The following is a 22365-nucleotide window of genomic DNA, read 5'->3' as shown; positions in this document are numbered from 1 at the left end:
GAGGAGAATCTTAATTCTAAAATTTGTGGCTGTTGTTTTACGTAACCTTGGTTTGTTTATTTTTTTATGACACCTTGTGTGAAATATTGATGCAGCCTTAATTCAGGAGAAGAAACTGTCCTGCAATCAAGTGCAAGCCCTAGATTGTGTCAGGTTTCTCAGTGCAGCATCTACACTTGACTTGACCACATCGGCCACTCGTTTGCACTTTGGCATGATCCAGCAAGGAGAACTTGGCGTAGCTTTTGTTTCTTTTTCCTTATTTTTTATTTTTAACTTATTTACATAGGAAGAGGATTTCACACAGCCCTTGGAAGTATAGCAAGTGTGTACCCCTTGTAGAAAATAATCTGCTCTTAGTGTATTTGTATCATCTTTGTAAAGCTGCAGAGGAGCATGTGTGGAAGGGCTGGTATGCTATAAAAAATGGGCACAGCACCTGCAAGAAGGACATGAGAGACTGATAAAGCACTTGGACCAATATATTGCTTTATATTTATTTTTTGAGAGAGAATCTCGCTTCTATTTTCTGACCTTACTGGGTATTAGGAACCAGAGCTCCTGTTCTGTCACTGTTCTGAATTTAGTCCTTGGTCAGAAAGTTCCAATAATCCTGGCACACATGGAAGGCAGGAGAGCAGAATGAGCTCTCACATTTCCTAAAACATCTTATCCGTGTTTTTTCCAAATGGCATCATTAAAAGTGGATATGCTTCAAAGATGCCTGTATGCACAGTACTGAAGCTTTGGTTTAATTGCTGGTTACAGATGCTGCTTTTGATCCAAGCTAAACTTCTGAGCCAAGCTGAAGTTTTTATAGAGAAGAGTTTGTGAAATTCTAAAGAGGAGGAAATCAGCATTAAAATAGCGTTTGTAGTGAATCTTAAGTGAAATGTGCACTTTTCAGTAAAGGCCTTTGCATCATAAATTAGCAACATCTGTCCTTCTATTCTATATGTTATTTCCTCTCCAGATCCGCGTTCTTGGATACAGTGAACCGTGGTTGAAGATGCTTCATAAAATATGCATAAGCACTTGTCGCTTGGATAACACTCCTTAGCATTCGCTGCTTTGCTGTGTTTTAACACATTAACCCTCAGAACATGACTGATACCCACGGTGAATATGGGTTGGGCTTCCCAGGGGCTTGGTGCCTACCCATGGGTGACAAAAAGTTGTTGATTAGTCCCTCTCTGGTGATTGTGGACCGTTTTTAAGAGGACCATTAGCCCTTGCCTTCTGTCATAATCAAGTTCAAAGCCACGCGTGGCTAAAAATGGTGTGTGTGTATTTGTAATCTTGAGCTGAACTGGCCCATGCTGCGATGAAACCATATCGGATCCAATAGGTACCGTTCCAGATGTGTTTAGAGCTCTGCAGAGCTACTGCCCTTTTTTGAGCAATATGTTTTGGCGGCTATTAAGATCTGAAAATTCAGTGTGTTTGTAGGTAAATGTTGAGATAACCAGGTTTTTGAGGGATGAGATAACCTCTCGGCTTCCCAGCTGCTGAAATACTGCTGATGCTTCAAAGGGCATTAACACAACACTTTTGTTTGTTGTGCTTGGCTACTCATAAGGAAATAGGATTGGGAGGGAATGTGTGGGATCAAACAACCCGTCCCTCTGTCCCAAGGACAGCTCAGCTATTCCTTGCAGATATCATTATGCAGTCTGTTTTTATGGGCTCCCAGATATGAAGAGCCTGCAGTGCTGCCATGCGATCTGATCCAGTGTTTCACTGTTCAGTGGATAATATTGAGGAATAAAGTCCAATCCTGGAAGGCTTTTAAGTGTGAATGAAAACATTTAAAAATCAATACTGTGCTTTACAAGGAGAAAATAGGTGTGCAGTGACACTGGAGAGAGATACCAGACAGATTTAATGCCTGATCCAGAGGTCCTTAGCCAGGCAGAAGTTCCATTTTATTTCTGAATTCTTTTATTTCTGCTTTACTGATTTAACGACCGTGTGCATCTGTTAGCCACACACTCTGCCACTTGGGGCCAGTTTGAGGTGCACTGGCTGGCATTTGGGTTATTTGCTAGGAAGTCAGCAGCAAGAGTACCCTACTGTGAGCGTGTGTGTGGGCTGGGAGCTCCTAGGGGTGAGCAGGACAGGGGCTGCCCCTTTTTTGGTCCCTGCAGGGATGGAGATCTTAGTGGTGACCGCTGTATCCCCAGGTTACATAGAACGGTTGGGTTGGATGGGACCTTACTGGTCAACCCCTGCCATGGGCTGGTTGCTCCCCCACCAGACTGGGCAGCAATGGGCCCAATCCAGCCTGGCCTTGGGCACAGGGTCGGGTGATGGAGTACCACAGGTTCTTGGGGTAACCTGTGCCACATCACCTTCTGAGTAAAGAACTTCCTCACAATATCTAATCTAACTCTTCCCTCGTTTGCTGGAAAACAAAAATTCCCCCTTGCCCTGTCTCTGTCTGCCTCTGTAGAAGGACTGTCTCCATGCCTGTCTTCTGCAGTTGGAAGTAGTTTGGAGGTGTGTTTGTGCTTCCCAAGTCCTTCAGGTTGGATGAGGCAAGTGTGGTTGGGAACTGTGAGGTGGAGTGGAGAATTGAGCTCTGAGTGGCACTGAAAAGCCAGGCTTTGCTTCTTGAAAAATGCATAGCGGCTATTGTAAATCAAAGAAAAGAAGGGGAGAGATGTGAAGTGTGTAATGTATGCTACACTGGTCACTGAAAGGTGAGCTGGCTTTGTGCACATCAGTAACATGCTTAAAAAATTAATGAGTCTCACTAATTGGTTTGTCGTGGCGGAATTTTGTTAACGAGACACGATCGATTTTTAGTTTATGCTAAAAAACATAAAGTGCAGTGAAAGCTGTTTTTCACATTTCTGGTTCTCATTGATTAAAACAACAACACTTGCCATCAATGTGAGCTTTGCCATCAGGACAGCCGAGGTGCAGCCAGCAGCCTGTGCTCCCTTGGGGTGGGTTTCCCACTCCTATAGGATGTGTATATTCAAAAAGTGAAGATTGGCTCATTTGCTTTACAGGGTTTTGCAACGCTTCTTGCTTTTGGAAAATTGACTAGTTTGAGTCTCTTGTGCAAGTTGCATATGCTGGAAATGTGGTTAAATGTTCAGGGAGGAGTAAGATCAGGGTGCTCTGGTCATTTAGAATTATGTTATTCCTTTTTGCTCCTACGCTTAGGAGAAGTAATGGATATTTTTTATTTTATTATAATCTAATCAATAATTGTATGAACAAATGTGCTACGTTTCTGAAAACTTAATGCTCCTGAAGAAAACTGCGAACGTGTTCTGTTTAGAATCTGATTATCTGTTGTCAATCCCATACGTACCTGTATTCAGACCAGCCTCTAAGATACCAGTTCTTTGGAGAAAACGGGGAGCTTGAGGGCTATACAGATATAAATAAGGTGATGAAGACAGAACCTGCTTGCAGTCCATCTGTAAGGCCTAGTTTAACACCTTCACCCAGTATGCGAGGCAGGAAAGAAGGAGGAATGCCCAGGAATGCCCACTCACCTGGCTGCCATCTCCCTCTCAAGTACCTGCAGTTTCTGTGGCTGCTGGACAGCAGCTCCCTATGATGAGCAAGAAGGGAGTTGCATACAGGGCAGTCAAGGGAGCATCACAGAGCCTGTATCTGTATCTGTACGAAGCCTTTATGCCTTGATTTTTTTTTTTTTTTTTTTTTTTTTTTCCCCTCCACAGCTTACTTGGACCTCACTCAGAATTCATTAGGTTGCAGACTTTGGGAAGCCTTGATGGATGACCAGCAGACAGGTGCATTTTTTCCTTGCTGAGTTTCAGAAAGACTTTTTGCAGCACCCTTGTTCTTCAAAGCAGGTTGCTGACAAGCAGTCAAAGTGCCACATTATGACGGGCGGTCACCACTGAGGTTAAACTGGAGATTTATTGTGGGCTTGCATTAACAGCTTTGATTGACAGGTTCCCCCCTCAAGCTGATTCACCCTCTGTGTTCACGTGCACAGCTGGGAACTGAAGGCTAGGAGGACAGTAGCAAAAGGGAGGGTCATTTTGAGTCTGGTGCCCAGAAATTCTTGGCTCTGAGTTTAATCTAAAATTCAATGAAGATGGTGAGGTTAAAGGATGTGTTTGAAGAGCTAAGATTTTTACCTTTATTTTTGTTGTTTATACTTATTTTTTAGAATTATACTGCAGATCTTGACATGAAATTCAGAATTAGTGACTATTAGAAGGGACTCTTCTCAGATTCTGGGGTCTGGTGATGGAATTTTCCATGCCAGGTGACAAATGATGCTGTTGTGAACCCCTCCCTGCTGCACAAAGCCATATTTTCTTGTTTACAGTTCTTAAAATATTTCTGTGTGAGTAAGAGTGGCAGAGCTTTGCCTGAAGATTAGCCAGGAATGGCTCTAGAAGAGGCTGCCTTGGAAGGCAGTGCTTCCTGTTGATTAATTTAGCATCCCCCCTTGGTGATCCAAGTGTACTTGGTGTATGTGAGATGTTGTCGAGTAAAGATGGCACAGTAAGCATTCTCTGCCAACAAATGGCTTTGCTGCACAGGATGCATCTGGGGCTGTTGTTCCATATCCAACACTTGTAGGTAGAAACAGAAGTACCCATGGCTCTGTCTCTAGGTCTTTTTCCGCATTCGCACGAGAGAACAACTGAGTCATTCAACTCCTTACCCTGAGCTGAAGTCTTTGGACATGACTGTGCATCGCCTCGTGCCCCAGAGAATGAGGAGGAGGTGAGCCTGTGGCTGTCACTATAGGCTCATTAATTCTGGCAGCCAATCTTGAACCAAATCCTAGACTAATATTTGACTGCATCCTTTTAAAGATTCAACACCTGGTGTCGGGTTAGTAGATTCCCAGCAGTCGCTTCTGATGTAAATTTGAAATGCTGATGTTACAAATGAGTTCTGATCCAAAGTGCTCCTTCTGCAGGTGTGAAAAGGAGTGGAAGTTTTGGCTTTATATATTCATTAACTGCCAAAAAGATGATTTTTCAAAATCAATATTTGTCCCTCCTTTTTGGCACGTTTATTTGTTTTAACAGTTGCTTTGGATTGACATTTAGGTTTCATAGTGAGGGTTGTCTGTATTGTAAGTCTGTGCAATGCAGTGAAGTTCCTATCCTGCCTCTGGAAGAAAATGTAGGGCCAATTTTAATGACGGTGTACAATTGTACTTACATGTCCCAAAGCCTAGGGAAACCTGTCTGTTAAAAATTAATGGAGTAGGAAGTCCTGGCATAAAGTAAAGCCTTGAGTGAAATTCCATGGCTTCATGGACTGTTAATTCTTTATTAGGTTTTCCTTACACTGAGATAAAAGGCATTTTATCTTTTTTAAGGTTTGCATTAACATGCCATTGAGTTTTATAGATACATTGATCTTCAATTGGCTAATCTGAAAAGGGTAGTAGAAATTTGTGTTATGTGCTAGAGCAACGACAACTCCATAACACTTAAGATTTTTTTGGTTACATTTATTTATTAAGTTTTCCTCGGAACAGAGCTGTGGTCACTGTCAGGAGTTGTGAAATTCAGCCTGCAGTGCGTTTTTATTGGCCACGATGTCTGGGATTCTCTTTCTTTTTAAATGCCTTTACTTTCTAGCTAATTTGGCAGCAGGGTTGATGCGTCTCCTGAAAGCTTGCAAAAAGATTTTGCAGTAGTTTTTCAAAATACTGTCTCTATCTGTGATGGATTCTTGGCTTTCTTGGCTTCCTGATTTATTTATTTATTTTTATACTGTATTCCAGTATGAGATGGAGCAATGAAGTGTGTCTGTGGATTCAGAGAAAGGACCTGAATCTGACTGAGGGCAGCAGGTTTTTTTTTTGCTGCTGCTTCCTATGAACAAAAACTAAACATCAAGGTCTGCAAATGTCCAGCAAGGCGTGCTGTGCCATAGGGTGCAGCTGGGAGCTGAGTGCCCGGCTTCACTGCATCTCTGCACCTTGACAACCAGTGGACGTATCCAGCACTCAGCTGAGTCCTCTGCGCGGTGCTGCGTGGCAATGACCTTCCTGGCTTGCTAGCTCTGCAAGGGGAAACCTTCCCTTTGTCTGCCTTGGGTGGGCTGCAGGGACTGCATTCAGATGGGTTGATTTTGGAGATGTTTTCCTTCGTATCAGAGATTTGTTTAATCCTTTCCTTGCCAACCAGCCTTGCCAAGCCAAAGCATCAGAGCAGCTTAGATCTCTCTTCTCGCTGTCGGCTCCCACTCGCAGCCTCTAGCAAATGCTTATTTTAACACCAGCTGGCTGTGATCCCTTTGAACTTTCTGATACGAGATGAAATGTTAATTTATTACATATCGTTATAGGGTTATATGTTATCTCTAGGATAACGGAACCCGAATGTTGGAATAGCATGTTTGAGATTTAATGCTTGCACACATTTTCGTCTTCTCAGGAAACAAGAATAGTTGAGGGCAATAAGGCTGAAAAATAGATGAATTAATCTAACATTACAGCTATCCAGGACTCAAGCCCTGGAAGAATGTAGCCAGAGGTTCATAATTTTCTTATTGGAGAGTTCAGATGAAGCAGAGGAAAAGTTGACTGAATTTTCTAAATAAATAAACAGACACGAAGCAATTGTTACGTGCTGTGCGTGTTCCAAGGGCTAAATCCCATGGATAAGTCATGTAGTGCGAATGATGGGCTCAGCTCTGGTTATGAATGCCAGGCAGAGCAGAGCACTGAGGTGACCTGTGTGCCCAGCTCCTGCAGGATTTGATTCTCCGGGCTATGGGTAGATGAGCAATATCCGATGTAATAAGATATGACTTGAACTTGAGTTGACTCAAACCTGAAGTGCACTTGTGATATTTCCACGCAGAGGTTTATTGGAGGTGCCACCAGGCAGAAGGTGAATGCAGCTTTTTTCACTTCCCTCTCGCTTCCAGTTTGGGTAGCTTTGGGTGGGCAAGTGCAATCGTGGCATGGCATCCCCAAGTGCACACAAACACTGTGTGGGTGCAGTGCCATCCGTGTGCAGAATGCTGCTGTTAGCTGAGGCACTCATGACTGTGCATTCGCCTTGATTTGTGAACACATGAGGACCACACAGCGAGTGTGACCTTATCTGACTTTGATTTCTGCTTGAAAGTTTTTATTCTCTGCCTGTAATTTCTGTGATGAAGATAACTGTGTTTGTTGTGTCGCGGTAGAAAGGTTGTAATAAGGTTTCGCTTTCTTTGTGCGCCAGTATTTTGATAGGATCTCCTATTGCTGCCTCCTGAAGCAGCTGGGAATCGTCCTGGTGTTTAGGAAATGGAACTCTAAATTGCTGAAGGGCACCGGGCAGCCAAACAAGCAGCCAGGAAGATCTGGGTGAGGCTGCAGGCTGCTTCTCCTCTCCCCAAAAGGAGCTGCTCTCCTTGCGTGAGTGACAAGCTGCAGCCTTTGGTGGTTGTAGTAAGAGAAAAGTGGTACCGAGGGATGGTTGTTTTGTCCTTTCTGACAGCATCTGCCATGAATTTGTAAAATATGTCAGTGTCGTATTCAGAACGTAAAATAATGCATTCAAGTGTGAAAAATTATGCTTTGTTCTGTTACTGGGACGTGCTTGAAGAGAAGTGTTTCAGTAAGCGAGGGAGCAGGGGGGAGGTCAGCAATCACCCCAGGAATGCAAAGCTCTTTTACTCTGTAACAAATTAATGGAGTTGCTCGAGGCTGTTGTCATTTCAAAAATAAGAAGTCGAATCAAGTAAAGGAATCTGAGAGAGCACAGAAACTTTTGTTCTGGGTGTGCTGGGCGTGGAAAAAAGACTGCTGTCATTAGAAAGGAGAGAATTCATATTTCCTGTGCTGCTCCTTGACAGGTTGGTATAAACTGATAACTTATGAACTGATAATGAAATGATGTCTGAACTTTAGAAGTAGGGTGGTGTGGTTGTTCCCCGAGAGCCAGAGGACACAGCTTGCTTTGGGAGTCTGCTTGGCGTGATGTTGGCTGCTGTGAGAGCAATGTGAAGAGCAGGATAGAGGCTGGGTTCAGAGACATGAGGTGTGGATATCCCTGAACTAATAGCGGGTGAATCTTTGGAGCTGTGAAGCTCTGATTTCTCTTTTCTGCTGTGGCCTAAAGGCTGGTGGCCTCATGGGTCCCTGTCCTGAAACTTACAGCTTAAACTTGGAAACACGTGTCTGTAGGGTGGCTGTCCAGATGGGAAATCCAACAGCAATGGGGAGCACAGTGAGCAGCACTTGGTGCTGGGGCAGAGCGTGGGGCTGGTGCAGCCCCCAGGACCTGGCTGTGGTGTCTGTGCATCCTGTTCTGTCTTATCGCGGCCCCAGGTGTGGCTGTGTGTGGCACGTGCTCTTTCTGGGATTACTATCACTGCGGGATATGGATGAGTGCTCTAAGACAGAGGATTTTCTGTGCGTTCAAGACACATCTGTGTTCCTAATAACTTTACAGAGGTTTTATTGTAAGCTGCTTTTGTAGTTTCCTGCGGCTGTTTGGGCCCGTTGTTTTGGAGCTCTAGAACAAGAGGATGGAGAAAGCCCATCGCTCTGGGGAAAGCCTTTGGACCAACATCACCTCTTTGTGACAGTGCTAATGAGGAATTGCTGCCAGCATTTCGGGATCATTTAATTTCTGGCTTATGCAAGGACTTTTTCAATATCTCCAAAGCTTCTGAGAGGAAAATCAGAAGCGCTGTAAAATGATGCGTCTGTGTATCCTGTGAGTGCAGATAGTCTGTTGCATGTTGAAATTCAAGTTGCTTTTCTTCATTTCATGGCTAGGTGTAACCCCTGAGGCTGCTGATGGCAGCCACAAGCTTGGGCTTTGCACAGAGACACGCAGCCAGCAGGTCCTCCAGGAGCAGGGGAGAGCTGCCAAGGAAGGGTCAGCCCAGAGAGGAGCAGAAGTACGGAGCCAAGCTAGTGTTGCTTGGGGAAAAATTGAGAATGTTGAAGCAGATTTAGGGATGGATGCTTATGAAATGGCTTTTTTTTTTTTTTTTTTTTTTTTTCTTTCATCTGGGTAGTGTGGGATTGTAAGTAATGCAGTCAGCGCTGTGTTTCTCCTTGTTTTAATGGGGAATTTAGTCTGGGAGTCGAAGGCAGCCTACGCTAGTGATTTGGGAAGCGAAACCGCTTCCTGGAAAGTGGTGAAGTGGGGTTGAGTGGGACTTGTTGGCTCTGTGGCACTGCAGGATGCAGTTTCCATCAGTGCCCCCCATTCCCTGGCCCCCATCTGTGGGGCTCCATGTTGGTGTAACAGTGCTTCCCCCACTCCTTTGCGGCTGTACCGGTGAGTAACTTCGTGAGAGACGGGGATGCACTTTGCTATTCAACCTTAGCTGCTGAGATCAATATCTGCAGCAGGAGAGTGATTTTAATAAAAGGACTCTCGCTCAGCTTTCCTATCTCTATGACAGATAGGCCCCAGCGAACATAAATCCTGGCCTTTCTCCTGTCAGTCTCTTGGCTTTCTGTGACATAGATGTTTTGACTCTGAATACAAATATTTCACAGTTGGCTAATAGTTTAGGGCATGTATTTAAGAGATTTACTTTTTGCAATCACCTGGTGAATGAGTTCCTCTTGTAAGGCCTTTCTCTTGTGCAGGAAAACATCCACACGCTCCTACACTCGTTTTCTGTTGTTTATGAAACACCACCATGGGAAAATGAGTTTTGCCTCAGACAGTGGTAGCAGGGAGCCCTCTGCTCACCTCCTGTTAGCAGCGAGGCCCTGAATCAACCGTGACAAACCCTGTGTATCAGACCTCAGGAGGGTTTGCTGTGCTGGAAGCATCAGCTGTGCTCTGGGACCGGGAGCAGCAGTGCGAGCAGAGCTGCAGGGCCTGGGGCAGGTGTGCACAACCTGTGTGTGTGTGTGTGTGTGTGTGTGCACGTGGGCAGCCTTAGCAGTTGTTTCTCCCCTGCAGGTAAGCAGAATGGAAACCCTGCCTGGTTAATCAGGTGTGTTTAAGCTTCAGCTCAGCTCGTTCAGCTGATGAATTTGTGACCTTTAGCTGCTGTGCCTCTGATTGTAACTGGCAGGACAATTTCCCATTGCCGTTGTAGGGGGGATGCAGAAAAACTCACCAAGAGCAACCTGTGACTTTTAACTACTGTGTCAGTGCCTGGGACTGAAACCCAAATGACAAGTTAGGGCAGTGATCAGCCTGACGGAGTAACTGGAGTGATTGCGATGGTTGCTTAAATGAGAGAACTTCTGGGGAGGTTCCTCCCTCCTGCCTGCTCCCTGCACTGCCATTTATCAGTTGTCTGCTTGGTTTTTGGAGAGACGTTCATCTCTGCTCTCTTAATGCTCATTGTTTTCCTATAGCTTCACTCTGGTATTTATTCTGTGTCCTTCACCCATTGGAATGATCCCATCTCCCTAATGGGGAGAATATTTTGGACCAAAGAGACTGGAGCAAGAGCTTGCTGGCCATGGAAGCCATGAGTACTGGGCTGAGGATCTCCATTATTTGCTTGGTGCTTTGCATGATCTATGGATGGGACCTGAAGTGCTTCTGCAGAACTCCCAGTTAGTGTTACAGGAATGTAATTTATGCTTCCTGATCTAACTTCTTGCTCTTACTATCAGACACTTTTGAATAGATGTTTACAGCAAGGAAGGCTTTGGCCATAAGCATGTGTGTGAGAGCAAGGGGGAGATTAATAAACAGGCTATGTGGTGACATAAAGCTTTTATGGGGTGTGGGAATGGCAACATTGCTCACGGATGGTGAAACCATCCATGATATTTTTCAAGAAAAGATATTTTGGGGATGTTTAGAGAGTTTTAATGTTTTTTTTTTTTTTTTTTTTTTTTACTGTGACTATTTTTTCCATCGCTCTTCCCTGTAAAACCAGGTGCATCGGTTACCATGTTTCTCACTGTATAGGATTCAGAGGCAGCAATAGAACCTTTAAAACTTAGCTAGCATTGCCTTCCTGCAGTTATAGATGCCACAGGTCTGATGTCCTGTTTCTCAGGTCCTTCCTGGCCTTGGCATGATTTGGAGGAAAGGGGATCTCTCATCTCCGTGGTGGAATAAGCTTCCTACTTCATAACTTGCAGCGGTGCAGGACCTTTGGCTTAGAGGCTCTGACAAATCAAATAATCTAGGAGGAATTTTCACTCCTCGGGTTCAGAGAGCATAATTTTAAGAAATTTCATATTTCGGCAGGAATTGTGCTGAAGTGTGGTAGATTTCAGAAAGAAATGATTGGGACTTGCATCCTTCAGCACAAGGTCTAGGAAAGTTAAACCCTCATGAGATGCAAATTGAAGTTATCATAGCGGTGTAATGCTTTACATACACACTCTGATTTCATCCTAAAAAGATTATTTTCTGGTTTCAGACTGTGTCAACTTTAAGCTAAAAGAACTCCAATCTTTAGAAATAAACACATCCGCTCGGAGAACCATACTGCTGTAATGATAATGGCTCAGCTTCAGCTGCATGCCTGATAAAATCTTCTTATGCAGGCAGATCTGGTGTCTGCATGGGCCAGCATGGCAATCAGGGGAGCAAACACAATAGTGTTATTGCTTGGGTTTGCATGCTGTTCCCTGGCCAGGATAAATATGTGATCTATTTTGATAAACAAACCTGAATGCCTCCTTCCCCGTAATAAAGTAGTTAACGATCATCTTCTCCGAGAATGTCAAATAATGAGGCAGTGGCTTAACAAGGCAGTTCCTCAACCTTGTATGAGCAGAGCCTCGTTTCCTTGAAAGATAAATAAAGCTGTGATCTGCTGTGTGCTGTGCTGCTGTAAGGCTTTTTATTTGTGACTTTAAAAAAAAAAAAAAAAAAAAAAAAAAAAAGTAGTAATTCAGGGTAAACTTTGTTCAGCTGTTGGATGCCTTTGCTTCCCCCTTTCTGTTTGCTCACTTGGATCTGTGTTGTGTGATGCTGTGTCCTGTTCTGCAGCTGCTCTATGGATCGCCCCGAGCATGGCGGGGGGGAGCAGGCTGGTGAGGCTGCACTGATCTGCCTGGCCCAGCCCAGTGCTGAGGCACCCCAAGGCTGCTGCTCAGTTGGATGAGTGAGCTCAGGCAGATACAGGGGGATATTTCCCCTGATCGTGTTCTCAGCACCCTCTGTCAGAGGTCTGTCCTGGCTAATGCTGATTTAGGGAGCGCAGCAAGAATCATTTTCTCCGGGGTCCAGTGCTTTCTGAGCTAAAGGCAGTTCTGAGCTCTTCTCTAAGCTTTTGCTGATAGAGAACCCTGAATTAATCTTCAGGCCATTTGGGTATTGGATTACACTCTTCTTCGTTCCCTTCTATGCCAGCAGTGCTGGAAGTGGCATGGGATGCTAATCCTGCCATACCTATTCACTCTGTCGCAGAGGAAAATCTATGAAAACAAATTGCTAGTCCAAGCTAAATTTATTCAGTTGGAGTTAATTATAATCTTTATTTAGTCTCAAGTGATGCCTTCTTATCATACACTTATTATAGCTGAGAAAATTAATTTTTATTCTACCATAAAGGTGAATGTAATAATCTGGGTTCAGGGAAGGGATTACTTTAATAAGATTTATAGGCAGCCTTTCAGACAGTGCGGTTTTATTACTATCTGTAGGTGGCCTTGCTGTGTGTGTGTCTTTCAGTCTGGGTGACTGTGCAAAATGCACACGAGCTAAAAGGGCAGTAAGCACAGCTCAGGAACTTCCCCATGCAATTTCATTTTTTGGCAGTGGAAAGCAGGCATACTGCTGAACTTGCTGAGGAGTACAGTAATGCAGTTTGTTGCTGAACTTGTGTTCTGCTCAGAGGGTTTTGTTCATATGCAAGGTTTAATTTTTCACTGAAAAATGTGTTTTGGTTGATGGGAGTGTTCAGAGATGGACTTCTGCTGGTGATGACTGTGATGCACAGCTGCAGTGACACCTGGGGAACAACAGTTTGATGAGACATTTGGGGATAAGCCAACAAGACGTTGTCCCAAGCCTACAGAAGTTAATTAACCTCTCTTCAGCTTTAGATGTTTGGATTAAATAGAATTTTTTTTTTTATTGCATCATTTTTTCTTTTCTTCATCTTTCAAAACAAAGTGCCCAGCTAGCAAAGTGAATGTCTCCACTAAAGTCTAATCAAGACCAAATTGAAACTGTTTGTCGGTCCAATATCAAGTCTCATCCTCACATCAGACTAGAAAGCAAACAAGAAGCTTAAAGGGATCCTATCATCTTTTTTTACATTGCAATTTTAGGTATGCTGACAGCTTCTGGGCTGACTTTAGAGTTAAAGGAGTGTTGGGTGGTCTGTATGCAGGGCAAATTGCATGCTGAGCTGCTCCTGGCTGGGGTCCTCTCAACCTGCAGGTCTCACCCTTTGTGTGCATGAGAGAAAGGAGCCTACCGAGCTTGTCCAGAGTCAAATATTCTCCTATAATTTAGCAGTTCTAGAATAGCTTTCCTTGTGTGGACAGCCCTTTCTGGGATACAGTGTGTTTTTATTCAAGGATAATGCCTTCCTTTCCCGAGCAAAATAATTATTATGAATAGAGCCATTTTTATAGTGGAATAATGTACATGTGTAGTTTGGTCTTTATGGTCTTTAGTGGGGGCTGGTGGGAAGGGCTGGTGATTTTTCTCCTATACAGACAAGCCATTGATTGCCTCCGTATGAGTCATGGATAACATCATAGTACTTACTGGCACCACATTACTTGAAATTATTCCTCTTACAAAGAGGAGTGTCTGTATGATCTCACGCTACAATACTGATGATGCTGCAGAAAAGATGAATTTTAATGTTTTCAGTCTTTCACAGGTGTGAGATTAGATTTCTTGTTTGTTTTCCACCCCCAAAAAAAGAACATGGGGAGAGTTGCATATTTTAAACGCTTCTTGCTCCTTCAGCTTATGGAAGACTTGACTCCTGTTAAATAGTTAGTTAATAGAGAGGGAAGATAGTTATGTTCCAACAGGACTTACTTTAATATGTCGAATCACATCCAGTTACTTCCACGCACCCCTCAGTCCCAAAGTCATCTGAAAAATGATGCCTGGCCTTTGAGGTGAGCTCTAGGATGCCCATTGGCCTCCATTGACTTGTTCTTCTAGTTGTGCTCTCCTTTTTGCAATTAGGACTAAACAGGTTCTTTTGATCTCACTGGAGAGGTTACTAAAGGAGCAGGTGATTCATTAGCTGCTTTGTTGTCCATCAGGAGCTGGATGTGTGTTCTGCTGGTGATGGTTACTGTAAGGAGATAGATGTTGTGGGGCTGACGTGCTGAATTAAAAAGGCGGGCTGTTGCCTTGCCATCCTATTTTTTTTTTTTTTTTCAGATATTCCTACAGCATCATAAAATGCTGCTAAATTCAGACATCATATTTTGTTGCAGGCTGGTTCTAGGACAAAGCCCAGCCCTGTCTACTGGTGTTTATGGCTTCCCATATAAGCTTTCAGACAAAATTTGTGTCTCGTTTAGTTTGAGTTACAGCAGGCTGATAGCCTGCCTCTCACACCAGCTCTCAGCAGCAGTACTGAACATTGCCACTGTAATGCAGCGGAGGAAAAGGAAAAAGCATACATTTCAAACTTCCTGTAAATCAGTGCTCGAGAGAGATAAAGTGTCTGCGTGGAGGATAAGGAGAGGGGAAAAAGTGCTGTCATATAAACACAGATGTGTTTAAGCCTTGGCTCGTCTTTGCTTTCACTGTGTGCTCGGGAGCTGTGTCAGTCTCCTCTGCAATGTGGGGTGTGCTGGGTGGGGGCAGATCGTAGCAGTCCTCCCCCAAAAGCAGAAGGTACTCTTGCTTTTGTCTGTCCTCTGCTTGTATATACAGCAGCACGGTTTTTATGATAAATGAGGCTGTTAAAAAGTATTGCTTTCAAATGCAGCCTTGTGGAGCTGGGAGGAATCCCAGCCGTTGAAAGTAAGCGAGCAGAATTTCAGCAGAGTACAAGAATGGAGCGAAGTCAGATGGATGAGGTTTGCCCTAGCAGCTGTCATTGAGGAGTGTAGGCTTTAAAATACACAACCTGAAAAAAAAACAGCTTAAATATTCCAGCTTTTATCTGTGCTAAATTGTGGCTGTAAGCACGCGATCGCCCAGCTGCTAACAGGTGTCCTTGTTTCTGCAGTTGTCGCGTTGTGTTTCTGCCATCCCCAGCCCTGACAAACAGTGAAATCGCCGCTGAGCTCCAGTGGGAGACAACAAGAGCTCTGACCTTAGGATCTGTCATTGTTGCTTTTGTTATCTCTGCATTATGGAGCCGCTTCATTTTGATTCATTTGCCTTCTGTTTATTTCCTCTGTGGCGGTCCCAGGAGCAAGCTTGCATTCACCAGCGCATGAATTGTTAGTCTGAAAGACCCACCACTTCTTTTTGGTAGAGTCTCACAGCCCAGATTGAATATATCTCACTATTAATTAGAGATCAGCCCCAACCAAAGGCAGCAGTCTGAACCCTCCCTCCCTCTGGAATCTCCTTGCCCAGGAAAAATTGCTCAGTGCTGGCTGGAGGATTGACCATTGTGTTGTAGAGAAACTTCTGTGGTTTACAAATGCGTTTCATTCTCCTCTGGAATTAAATAAACAAACAAAAACCCTTCCAAGCATCCGTGAACCTTTTGCATGAGAGGATTTCTCCTTCTCTCAAGTTCACCATAGCCTTTAAATCTGTCCCACTGAGACTCTACCAAACCCTATATTTTCTTGCGTCTGAAAACTCTTTTTATTCTTTTTTTTTTTTTTTTTCCCCCCCTTTCCTTTGATTTTCAAGAACACCAGCCTTTTATCAGATTGCAGCTAACTTCCAAACTACTGACATGGGAAAAGTGGAGGGGGAGTGATGCTGATTTGCAAACCCCAGCTCAGCCTGCATTGTCTTTAGTTGGGGGGGGAAAAAAAAAAAAAAGTTTCATTGCCTACTAGAGCCAATCCAGTGGGAGGCTTGAAGTTCAACAATGGCAGGATATAAAGTAAACAGTTATGCTAAGGGTAGTGAGGCACTGGCACAGGGTGTCCAGAGAGGTGGTGGTTGGTGACCTTGGGTGTTTCCAGAGGTGGGGCTCTGAGCACCTAATGGAGCTGTACGTGTTCCCAGGCACTGCAGGGGAGTGGGTCCTGATGGCCATTAAGGGTCCCATCACAGAACTCAGATTGCACGCACGGTACCTATAACAGCACTGATCTGCTCTTGTGGGGTGTGCTAAGCAAACATTAGAACTTTGTTTCCTTTTTCCTTTGGCCTGCAGTGGTGGAGAGCCGAGGAGGGATCATGGACAGCGTACAGAGATTCTCAAACCTGCCAACGTACCTCCCTGCCAGCTATCACATCTGCAACGCTGATGTTTTCTTCTTCCTTAAGGAAACCAACCAGGACATCACGAGGAACTCCAGTTTGCAGTCCAGGGTGGATTCATTCCTTATATACAAATCCAAACTGCCGCCCGTCCTAAATGCCACATACGGACCCTTTTCTGTGGAGCAGGCTGTTCCCTTGGACCTCATGCTGTCTTCTACATCTTTTGGTTTCACAAATGAATTCACTTTCAATTGGAAATTGAAATCACACATAATAGACAGTTCAATTTATTCCAACAAACCTAAGATACAAACCTTGTTCTATATTGCGGGGAAAGACTGGGATGACTATGACCCTGAGGAGAGGTTGCCTTGCGTGAAGATGTTTGCTTTCCTGGAATCTAGAGAAGTGGTGGCCAGCTGCAGGTTGAAAGGCCAACTGGGATTATGTGTTGCGGAGCTGGAGTTATCTCCCAGCTGGTTCAGCTCCCCTCCACCCCTGGTTTCAGAGGATACAGCTCCCCTGGAAGGGGTTACTGTGGAGCTCTTCTATAAGATTTATACAGCAGATGGGGAATGTTCTCCAGAGGATGAAAAGTGGGAGAACAATATTCACGCGGATCAAGATAATGAACGGAAGGCTTTGCCAGCAATGGAGAGGATTGGTAGCATTGTTGTTTACCCAAATCAAGACACATTAAAACAGTCTGCACTGAGGCTAGATGAGAATGTTGTAATCCGCTTGCCACTCAGCCCGGTCAAAGAAGGGGATGTTGTGACCTTCCATGTATCCCTGGCAGATGACTCTCTTGCAGACCAGTTTGTTTTAAGGTAAGAGAATATTTGAAGTGCTGTATGCTAAGCAGTTTACAAATAAGGACAAATTGATCTCAGATGTAATTGCTTTGGTGACATTCAGTGTTTTCCTTGGAGAACTCAAGTATTAGCTCTCCAACTGGGGAAAACTATAAATACTCTTGAGTTATCTGTGTGGATGACTCTTCTTGGAACGTGGCAATTGATTTTAAAGTATGCGCTATTAACATATGCATCATCATCTTTTGTTTTAATTCTGTTCACTTTTCATAATGCTTCTTTCTTTTAAATTATTCCTCTCTAAGTCTTCCAGCATAATTGCCACAAAACCCATTTTGCTAGGTGGTTTGCAGGAGTGTTTTCTGTTGCTTTGGTGAAGTATCCTCAGTTTCCCAGATAATCTTTCCAAAGCTCACGGGCTGCGTCTTGTACATGTTGTGTGCAGTGAGGAGCTACTTCATTGCATTGTAGAGGGGAGCTGAGAGAAATCAGATGTGCCTCAACTTGTGTAGGAGGTCTTTGGTAGAGCCAACATTCAAACCCAAGCTTTTCCAGTCCTGCTTTGATTTTGCTGCAAGACAGCCTGTCTGACCTTCTCGAACTTATGACTGCTTGTTGCATGAGCCATTTTTGTTCTAAGTTCAGACATTTTTTGGTGACCTTTACTCATGAATATGCCTGTAATAGGAGAAATCAGGCATTTCTAGCCCCCCTGAGGGTTAGTGCTGCATGTTTGTTACGTCCTTAGCTGTCAGACTCTGCGTTCAGAGCTTTGTAGAGATTGAATTCAGAGAGAAATGTGAGCCAGACTTGGGGAATAGAAGGGCCAAAAGGTAATTGGAAAGTGTCATCTGCAGTGAGAATGTGAGACACTCAGGAGGAAAGGAGCTGCAGCCCGTGCTGGCAACCTCAGACAGATTTGTGCCTTACTTCTAACTTTTCCATCTGAGGAAGATGGGAGCAGAACATGACAGAAGTGCACTTCAGGGACAGACGTTGAGAAAACAGATAGTGAGCTGTATGCAGTACTTGCACATCGTTCAACTTTTGTGAAATAGTGCATGCGTATCAATGAGATTGCATTACAAACCAGGACACAGTGTGCAGTCAGAGAGGAGGTCATGGGCCACCTGCACCCAAGCATTTTTCATGCAATCATAGAATATCCTCAGTTGGAATGGGCCCATGAGCATCATTGAGTCAAACTCTTAGGTTTCATTGCGGTAGGGTGAAATACATGAGAAAGGATATCACATCATGGTGTTTAAGCAGGCTTGAAATGGTTTGGGTGAGGAAGACTCTTCCTATTAAACCAACTTATTCTGTTATTGCTTCTGTCTGTGTTTACTGGTTTTCCTTTGCTAAATGTGGTTTTGGTCAGCTGCTGTTGAGCAGAGTAGTAGATTGTGGACCTCGTGGACTGGTTGGACTTGAACAGTTGCCTGTTGATCCTCAGCTCTAAAACTGGCAGGTGATGAGATTTGCTCAAGGTTTTGCATCAGCTCTTGCCAGGTTTTTGTCCTTTGCCACGCCATGGATGAAATTCCTGAGGTATTAAAGAACCTTGTACCAAATGGCAGTGAAGATGGCTTTTTTGAAGTTTCCACTGGCCAGGAAAGCACCAAAATGCTCCTGCAGGGATAGTTTTGCAATGCTGTCCTCAAAAGCACAAAACCAAAATAGCGTCTGGAACTCCTGGGCATAGTTACAGGGTGGGGTTTTGGAGAAGCAGAAGTAGAGGGATCCTCCAAGCCAGGAGCCTCAAGAGCACAGGCACTGCTGTGACCTCAGCTTCCCACAGCCAATGGAGCTCCTGAGCTGCTGGGAAGGGGAAGGCAGTCAGTTTCCATGGGGATTTCCTTGGAGAAATGTGCAGAATCGGTGCGTCTCCAGGAGATTGTTTCTGTTAGAATAAATAGGTACGTTGTATGCACCCAGAAACACTGCTTTGGAAAAGCCACAGTCAGCTCTTGGTAGGCTGGCCTGACTTGTCTGTTCTTTGGCTTTGTCTGTGTTGTGATTTTCATCACAGAAACTGCAATTATTTCTATTTAACCTTGGGTTGGAAGCAAACTGCAGCTCTGGTGGCTCACCCATCCTGCAGGATGGAGCTCAGTGTTAATGTAAAACCCAGAAGGTTTTGATATACATGGAATTTCAGTGTATTTTTCCTCTGTAACACACAGAAGTAAATGTTTGCCTTGGGAAAAGTATTTTTTGCCTAATATAAGTGATTGTTTTTAATCATATCTGTTGTAAGTGGAGTGGAGGAAATTGCAGCCTGGCTCATAGGAGATGATGGATCAAAATTACGTCATCCTCTGCACGGCTCTGGCACTCTGCAAAAGAACAGATCTGCTCAATTTTATGCATCTCCTCACTGTTTCATGCTGTGTTGTGCAGTATTGTATTTGGTGTTGCATTTTGCTCTAGCAAAACTGTTCTCTCTGAGAAGAGCCAATTCTTCCTTGTTTTGGAGGAAGATTGCAGGCTCTTCATTAAAGTGGGAAACTAGAGAGCAAGTGGGAGCACTTTCCTGGTCCAGCACTGTGCTCAGTTGTTAACCCCCATCCTTCCGTTGGTGTCGCTGGACAGGGGATGGATGCTGCAGGGTGTGCATGAAGCTCCCTTCCTCACCCCCCACTGGTTTTGCTCTGCTTAAGCTAAGTTTTTTTCATTTGTTTTCATTCAATAACTGGAATTTAAGATGGAGTTAGAGCTGTGGGCTGTGGCCCAGGGAATTTCTTTTCATTCTGCAATCTAGACAGCGTTGCTGGGTGTAATTGAAGGGCTGAGATATGTCAAGGGGCAGAATTTGGAGGCTAAGTGTGGATGTCATGCTTTTGCTGTGTCTGACAGTCATATTGCTCCCTTTGTTGACAGATGATCTGTATGCGTGTACACTGAAATTCTTGTGACACTGGAGATTAATTTGTGGCCTTGCTATGGTCCATACTGTAAAATTTGCCATCTGTGAGCATAAATTGTGGCCATTATGTGAGACGGGCTGCTACTGAGCATAGTATAACACTAAAGATGGGCAAAATGTACTAAGTTACTGTGAGTAAACTTTTTAATGAGATGCCTTGTTTGAAAAAAGCAAAGATGAAGCGTAGCTTTGAGAATCCTGCAGGACCGGACACACATTCGGCACCTGTTTGTGGGCACTTCTTGTCTTTCCATGCACAAGAATATCTCATTTACCTCCTTTACTGATGAACACGGCTATAACATAGTGAACAGGGAAAGCTGGAAATGTCGACCCTTCTTTCATCGCCACAAGCTAATTGCTAAATTAAAGAAGGCCCATGAAACACATGAGAGAATGGTAAAAAGGAGAGACGTGGTGTTATTTAACTCCAACTTGAGACTCAAAAGTATATTTAGAGGAAAAAACGAGAGTCATTTTATACAGCATCTAAAGGAAAAAATGGACAATTGCAACGCAACTGTAGGAAAGAAACCAGGGCAGTCTTTGTAAATGAATGGTGGAGTTTTGTCCTGTTTCCCAAGTCTCCCTTCTTAAACCGTCCGCAAGGATGTTCCAGTAATGAGGGCTGAGCAATCGCAGCAATTTGTCGGGTTGCAGACAAAAAAGAGGGTTTGTTGGCATTCGTTACACGTCCTCAACGCAAACGGCCCATCCCCAGTCAGAATAGACACGGAGACTGGAGATATTCCAGGCATAATAGGAAGGGACAGAAACCAGGTAATGAATCCCACGGCAGAGAAATGAAAGCGGCTGTGGCCCTCCGTTGGAGGGGATCGGGGCTGCAGAGAAAGCTGGCTGTCGTCGGTGCCTTGGCAACCCGAGGGAGAAGGATTATCCTCTCTGCTGTGCTCCACATCTTGCAGGGCTAAGATGACTTTTTGATTTTTGGGTGAACCGGTACAAGGTGTAATACACGCCAGTTGGCTTTTACTGATTATTCTCCCTAGGAAAGATGATATTAAGGATTTATATTAATAAACATATATCCATATGGAGGAGGTTATGTCTCCTGCTAAGGGATAAAAATTGCACAGGCCATTAAAACTGACTTACAAGGCTTCCGCGTTAATAATGAAAGATCCGTAGAAGTCTGAGCAGTCGTCTAGAAGGCCAGAAAAAGATCATTAAGAGGATGTCTCCTGCCAATAGCTGCCGAGAGCAAACAAGGGAAAGAAAACAGAAGGTTTTAGATCTGGGAATGCATAGAAAAATGAGAGAGTGTAGACTGTGGGGAGTGCAGTGAGAGGAGTGGGCTCTGCGTGGCTCTTGCTGCCCTGAGCGAGCTGTTCTGGGGGGAGTGCAGGGCAGGGTTATTGCTGGCGAGAGGAATGAATGATTAACTGAAGCATCTCTTTAGGACGAAAATTCAGCAGAAGCAAAAGTGGTGAGAAGGAGAAAAACATACTTCAGGAACTAATCAGAAATGCTAATTCAGATTTAGAAATAATTACGGAATTAAGGCATTAGCGGCAACTTGGGAATATTTGTTTTTTACTTAAAGGCATTAATAAACCCAGAATGAATGTTGGAAGTGATTATTTCTCTCTTCTGTCTATATGCATGCTGTACTAAATGTAAAATATGAAACACCAGTGCTCGATATTAATTAAAAAGACTGAGCACTGCAAGTCTGAAAGTGCCAGAAGTATCTGTGCAGTTTTAACTCAGCCCCTGTGTGTGTGTGCATCTTAACGTGCTCCTCAAAGCTGAATTCACACTACCTTTTCCCAGATAGCTTGCCTCATTAGATATAGAGACTGTCTTGCTCCCACTGTTTTGTTTTCTTTTCTTTTCATCCCCAGATAGAAAATGGAATGACATCCTTTCAGGGCCCTCCTGTGAAGGCTGGGACCTGTCACTGGGATTTTTTTAGCTTGGATAAACCATTTCTATAAATGTGAGAGGGTTGAACCATTCTTCTGCTTTTCTGATTTCTGAGACAGGCGTTTGGCTCAGAAGAAGAAACTTCAGCTGATGAAAGTCTGGCAGTACTCTAAGCATCTTAATCGATGGTGTTTGTGACGTGATGGGATGGAGTTGTACGTTTCACTGGGGCACTGCATAACGTAGTTGGACTGGAATTGGTGTTGGCTGAAGTGCAAGGCCCCCAGGCTCTCTCCTTTCCTCATGCTTTGAGATAATCTTCTCTGCCCCGGGCACCTAGAGAGGGAGTAGGGAGAACCCATGCCCCTTTTACAGTCTTGAAAACAGCTACAGGTGCAAAAAATAAATTAGCTCCTTCCTGCAGCTCAAACAGTCCTAAAAGCTTAAAAGCCACCGGATAACCAACAGTGACTTAATGACTGAGTGAATCCTTAAAGACCCACAAGAC

At 44.1% G+C, this 22365-nt stretch overlaps 1 protein-coding gene across 1 annotated transcript in view; it reads left to right on the top strand.

Moving 5' to 3' along the window:
* TMEM132B (transmembrane protein 132B) overlaps window positions 1–22365 on the top strand; it is a 177966-nt gene that overhangs the window by 24855 nt on the left and 130746 nt on the right. Inside the window, exon 2 of the mRNA XM_085238511.1 lies at window positions 16177–17056. Coding sequence (XP_085094637.1) covers window positions 16177–17056 — 880 coding nt within the window. The remainder of the gene's footprint in view (window positions 1–16176; window positions 17057–22365) is intronic.

This window comes from Meleagris gallopavo, chromosome 17, assembly GCF_905368555.1.
Source record: "Meleagris gallopavo chromosome 17, MGAL_WU_HG_1.1, whole genome shotgun sequence".
NCBI classification, from domain to species: Eukaryota; Metazoa; Chordata; class Aves; order Galliformes; family Phasianidae; genus Meleagris; species Meleagris gallopavo.
Note: the sequence above shows the minus strand (reverse complement) of the source record. Positions and strands in the feature narration are given on the sequence as shown.